Source organism: Cinclus cinclus, unplaced genomic scaffold (assembly GCF_963662255.1).
Source record: "Cinclus cinclus unplaced genomic scaffold, bCinCin1.1 SCAFFOLD_246, whole genome shotgun sequence".
Lineage (NCBI taxonomy): Eukaryota > Metazoa > Chordata > Aves > Passeriformes > Cinclidae > Cinclus > Cinclus cinclus.
Window position 1 is genome coordinate 3,406 of NW_026912242.1, and position 6,210 is coordinate 9,615.

The 6,210-nt window shown below is 45.3% G+C and overlaps 1 protein-coding gene across 1 annotated transcript; it reads right to left on the minus strand.

Moving 5' to 3' along the window:
• Positions 1-2,198: 2,198 nt before the first annotated feature.
• Positions 2,199-5,786, minus strand: LOC134057645 (homeobox protein Hox-B2-like). The gene is made up of 2 exons (XM_062514618.1): positions 4,748-5,786; positions 2,199-2,728 (listed from the first exon to the last, which is right to left on the minus strand). Exons 1-2 carry the CDS (start codon positions 5,130-5,132, stop codon positions 2,199-2,201), a joined length of 915 nt encoding a protein of 304 aa, XP_062370602.1. The 5' UTR covers positions 5,133-5,786.
• Between the last annotated feature and the right edge of the window lie 424 nt (positions 5,787-6,210).

The following is a 6,210-nucleotide window of genomic DNA, read 5'->3' on the forward strand; positions in this document are numbered from 1 at the left end:
AAATTAAAAAACCTCCCTTTTTGATTTAATCCTATTTTAACAAATATATAAATAAACACCAACCTCGAGAAAAATTAAACCAAATTCAACTCAATAAAAATTTAAAAATTAAACAAAATTTAAAAAAAAATTTCCCAGAGCCTCTGGAAATGTTGGGAGCGATTTCTTTTGTCTCCTCTCGGGGCACCTCATTACGAAGGGGGGAAAAAAAAAATTAATTAATTTATGGAGGAAAACAAAACAAAATTTAAAAAAAAATCAAAATTTAAAAAAAAAAAAAAATACAAAATCGCGTTTTTTGGAATGAAACCCGGAGCGTTTGTCGGTTTTATAAATTCTTTTATTTATCTATGAAAATAATGTACAATAAATAATTTTACCCTTTGCTATGAAAGGATTTGAATAAATAATCTACGTCTAAAACGTAAAAAGAGGAAGGAAAATTCCCCTGATTTTTAATTTTTTTTTTAATTTTTTTTATTTTTTAATAATTTGATTTTATTACGAAATCTAAAAGTCTCGTTCTTATTCCTGAGGAAGTCGCTGGGGAGCATTTACAAATTTTTATTTTTTTAATTTATTAATTAATAAATTTATTTATTTTTTTTCTTTCTCGAGGGTTGAACTCTCCGCCGCGCCTGAGAATTATTTGGAAAATAAATAATGGGGGGGAGGGGGGGGGGGTGGGAGGGGGTGGAAAAAAAATAATAATAATAAAGAAAACAACGGTGAAAAAAATCGCATTTTAGCCAAACAAAATCTTGGAGAATTTGGGGAAAATTTGGATTTCGGGGAGCTCTGGAAGGGAAGTGGGAGGGGATGGGAGGGGGAACGGCTCCAGCTTGGGTTTGGGGGTTCCCTTCTTTTAGGGCAGATTTTGGGGTGAATTCCCTTTTTTAGGATAGATTTTGGGGTGAATTCCCTTCTTTTAGGGCAGATTTTGGGGTGAGTTCCCTTTTTTAGGGAAGATTTTGGGGTGAATTCCCTTCTTTTAGGGCAGATTTTGGGGTGAATTCCCTTTTTTAGGGCAGATTTTGGGGTGAATTCCCATTTTTTAGGGAAGATTTTGGGGTGAGTTCCCTTCTTTTAGGGCAGATTTTGGGGTGAATTCCCATTTTTTAGGGCAGGTTTTGGGGTGAATTCCCTTTTTTAGGGCAGGTTTTGGGGTGGTTCCCTTATTTTAGGGTAGAATTTGGGGGGTTCTCTCATTTTAGGGCAGATTTTGGGGTGAATTCCCTTCTTTTAGGGCAGATTTTGGGGTGAGTTCCCATTTTTTAGGGCAGGTTTTGGGGTGAATTCCCTTCTTTTAGGGCAGATTTTTGGGGTTTCTCTCATTTTAGGGCAGATTTTGGGATTGGTTCCCTATTCTTTAGGACAGATTTTGGGGTGATTCCCATTCCTTTAACCTTTAGGTCAGATTTTGGGATTGGTTCCCTTTAACCTTTTGGACAGATTTTGGGATTGGTTCCCTTTAACCTTTAGGTCAGATTTTGGGATTGGTTCCCTTTAACCTTTAGGACAGATTTTGGGATTGGTTCCCTTTAACCTTTTGGACAGATTTTGGGATTGGTTCCCTTTAACCTTCAGGTCAGATTTCGGGATTGGTTCCCTTTAACCTTTTGGACAGATTTTGGGATTGGTTCCCTTTAACCTTTTGGACAGATTTCGGGATTGGTTCCCTTTAACCTTTTGGACAGATTTTGGGATTGGTTCCCTATTCTTTAGGACAGATTTTGGGGTGATTCCCCTTCCTTTAACCTTTAGGTCAGATTTTGGGATTGGTTCCCTTTAACCTTTAGGGCAGATTTTGGGATTGGTTCCCTTTAACCTTTTGGACAGATTTTGGGGTGATTCCCATTCCTTTAACCTTTAGGTCAGATTTCGGGATTGGTTCCCTTTAACCTTTAGGGCAGATTTTGGGATTGGTTCCCTTTAACCTTTTGGACAGATTTCGGGATTGGTTCCCTTTAACCTTTAGGACAGATTTCGGAATTGGTTCCCTTTAACCTTTAGGACAGATTTTGGGATTGGTTCCCTATTCTTTAGGACAGATTTTGGGGTGATTCCCCTTGCTCCAGGACAGATTTTGGGATTGTTTCCCTTTCCTTTAGAGCAGCTTTTGGGATGATTCCCTTCCCTTTCCTTTAAGACATCTTTTGGGGTGGATCCCTCCGTTCAGGGCAGATTTTGGGGCTCTCTCAGTACCCCGAACCCTCGTTCTCCACCATCTCGTGGCAGTGTCCCAGCTCCAGCTGCTGCAGCTCCCTGCTCCAGAGCGCGCTGCTGAACCATTCCAGCTCCTCCTCGGAGAAGCGCAGGGGGCTCTGCAGGGATCCGGGCAGCGCTGGGGCGAAACCCTGTGAAAAATCCCCACCTGGCAGCCCCGGGGACTCGCATCCCTCCCCCGTGGCTACCAAAGATTGCTCCACGCTCGCCCCGGAGCTCTCGGAGCTCTCCGGAGCTGCCGCCAGAACCGAGCTCCCCTCGGGCTCGCTGCTCTCGTCCAAGTGCGGTTCTTCCCGGCGCCGCCTTTGTCTCTTGTGCTTCATGCGGCGATTTTGGAACCACACCTTGACCTGGCGCTCGGTGAGGTGCAGCAGAGCCGCGATCTCCACCCTGCGGGGCCGGCACAGGTATTTGTTGAAGTGGAATTCCTTCTCCAGCTCCAGCAGCTGCGTGTTGGTGTAAGAGGTGCGGAGCCTCCTGGAGCCGCTGGTGTCGGCCGGGTCTGGAATATGGCACGGGGTGGGGGGGGGAAATTGTATTGGGGAGGGGGGGTATTGGTTGTATTTGGGGGAAAAAATAAATATATGTTAGGAAACCAGGGGTTGGAGGAGTCGAACCTGTCCAAATTTCAGCGGAATTGTTTAATTCGGTTTGGGAAAATTGGTGCCGAACCCAGGGTTTGGAGGAGTCTCCTCCCCAAAAATTGTTTAATTCAATTCTGGGACACGGAGAGGGGAAAAAAAAATGAAAAATCGGCAAAGAAAGCTGGAGTTGGAGGAGTCGAACCTGTCCAAATTTCAGCGGAATGAGAGGAATTGTTTAAATCAATTTTGGAAAATTGGTCCCGAACCCGGGGTTTGGGGGAACCCCCTCCCCAAAAATTGTTTAATTCAACTTTGGAACACGGAGAGGGGGAAAAAAAAATTGAAAAATCGGCAAAAGAAAGCAGGGGTTGGGGAAATCTCCTCCCCAAAAATGATTAAATTCAACTCTTGCCGCTCCGGAGGAGGGCTGGGATCGCTTTTTCCTCCAGAGGATTTTCTCCTCGAAAGGATTTTGTTCCGTTTAAAGCCCTTCCCTCTCTGCCGTTCTGGCGGATTTCAAACCTTTCCTTCTCCTTTATTTTTAAAATTTTATTATAATTTTTATTTTATTTTTATTTTTTTTTTTTTTTACCCTTCCCGCCCCCCGCCACCACCAGTACTTTGATTTCATTATTCCGGTTTTCCAACGAGCTCCGGTGTCCGCCCTTGTCCCTGCTCCATTTTACCCGAGCCGTGCCATGGAAATCCTGGAATTGTTCTTCCAGAGTTTCTATCCCGAGGGAAAAGGGTCGAGCAGCGCCTGGCAGAGAGGCTGCTCCTTTTTCTGGGGGGTTTTTGGGGTGTTATAATTTCATTTTCTCTCTCTTCCACCTCCCACTCTCCTTCCCCACCCATTTTTTTCTCCTCATCCTCCGCACTTCTTTGGTTTTTTTTCTTTAATTTTTTTTTCTTTTTGATTTTTTTTTATTTTTTTTTTTTAATTTCCTTTTTCCCCAGGGACTGTAAAAAAACCCCGCAGCGCTGGCAGAGAAATCCGAACAAACGGAATTACAAAATTACAAAACCTCCCCCGCCGGATTCCCACCCCTGGGTCACTTCTCGCTCTCGGCTTTGGAAGTTGCAGAAATTTGGGGGTTTTTTTGTTTGTGTTTATTTTTTTGTTTTGTTTTATTCTCAGGGGGTGGCGAGGGAGGAGGCGGCAGAACCGGGCTGGGAAAGTCGCTGGAATTTCAAAATTTCAGGAAAAAAAACCTCTCTGGACAGGGAGGGATGGGTTCGGGGAGAGGAGAATTTGTAAATTTTTTTGGGGAATATCGCTGGAATTTCACAATTTGGGGAGGGGAGAGCATCTCTGGGTAGGGGGGGATGGGTTCAGGGATGCTTTGGAATGAGAATAAATTGATTTTTTTTTGGGAATATCGCTGGAATTTCACAATTTGGAGAAAAACCTCTCTGGGTACTGGGGGGGGGGATGGGTTCAGGGATGCTTTGGAATGAGAATAAATTGATTTTTTTGGGGGAATATCGCTGGAATTTCACAATTTATCGGAGAACCTCTCTGGATATGGGGGGATGGGTTCAGGGATGCTTTGGAGCGAGAATAAATTAATTTTTTGCGGGGAATATCGCTGGAATTTCACAATTTGGGGAGGGGAGAGCATCTCTGGGTAGGGGGGGATGGGTTCAGGGATGCTTTGGAATGAGAATAAATTGATTTTTTGGGGGGGAATATCGCTGGAATTTCACAATTTGGGGAGGGGAGAGCATCAATGGGTGGGGGGATGGGTTGAGGGAGAGGAGAATTTGTTATTTTTTTGGGAATATCGCTGGAATTTCACAATTTGGGGATGGGTAGGGGGGATGGGTTCGGGGGATGCTTTGAAGCGAGAATAAATTGATTTTTATTTTTTTTGGGGGGGGGGGGTGATCCATCGAGCCCCCCCCTCACCCCCCCCCCCCCCCCGATCGATACGAACCTGCGGGAGATCCTGCGGCGGGCAGCGAGGAGGAGGAGGAGGAGGAAGAGGAGGAAGAGGAGGATGGTGAGGACGAAGAGGCCGGAGCGTGGCTGCTTCTCCTGGACGATTTTTTCTCCTTCATCCAGGGGAACTCGGGCTGTGCCGGGACTTGCAGCAGGCCATGGAATCCTCTCTTGCGGCTCCGCGGTCCCGCCTGGCTGCCCCAACAAGGAGGAGGAAGAGGAGGAGGAGGAGGAGGAGGAGGAAGAGGAGGAATTAACGTCGAGTCCTTGATTGATGAAGTCGGGAACGTCTCCAGGAGAGCGGGCAGAGACGTCAGGCACTCGGCGAGCGAGGGCTGGCTGTTTATAAACCCCATCTCCCTCTCAAATTCCCAGTTCATGGCTTTGCCAGCGCTTCAGGAGCGGGAGGGAGGCGGGGGAGAGGGAGGAGGAGGAGGAGGAGGAGGAGGAAGAGGAGGAGAGGATGATGACGGCGCTCGCGCTTTGGATAATTGGAATTTTGAGGATGATGCTCGGAGAAATTCGGGGCTGGGGAGAAATTGCGGCCAATTCTCTCCACGTGGGCGGCCCTGGGCAATGGCAGGAGGGGCCTGCTGGAGAATGGAATGGATTATTTTGTTTAATTGGTTTAAAAAAGAAAAAATGAAATGATAATAAATGAAGTAAAAGGAGATGAAAGGAAAGGAAAAGAAACATAAAATTTAAAAAAAAAAATGAAATGAAATATAAAGTAAAACAAAATGAAACAAAACGAAACGAAACGAAATAAAATAAAACAAAACAAAACACAACAAAATAAAACAACAAAACAAAATAAAATAAAATAAAATAAAACAAAAAATAAAATAAAATAAAATAAAATAAAATAAAATAAAATAAAATAAAATAAAATAAAGTAAAATAAAATAAAACTCCAGCCCGGAATCAACAGTCTGTAATCGAGAATCGAAAACTCAGCAATTGGCATCGTGCCCTGGCTGGGGGTGTGGGCAGGGAGATGCCGCCTGTCCTGTCTGTCTGTCCTGTCTGTCTGTCCTGTCCTGTCCTGTCTGTCTGTCCTGTCTGTCTGTCCTGTCTGTCCTGTCTCTCTGTCTGTCTGTCCTGTCCTGTCTGTCTGTCCTGTCTGTCTGTCCTGTCTGTCTGTCTGTCTGTCCTGTCCTGTCTGTCTGTCCTGTCTGTCCTGTCCTGTCCTGTCTGTCTGTCCTGTCCTGTCTGTCTGTCCTGTCTCTCTGTCTGTCTGTCCTGTCTGTCCTGTCCTGTCTGTCCTGTCTGTCCTGTCTGTCTGTCCTGTCCTGTCTGTCTGTCTGTCTGTCTGTCCTGTCTGTCCTGTCTGTCCTGTCCTGTCTGTCCTGTCTGTCTGTCCTGTCTGTCCTGTCTCTCTGTCTGTCTGTCCTGTCTGTCTGTCTGTCTGTCTGTCCTGTCCTGTCTGTCCTGTCTCCCTGTCTGTCCTGTCTGTCT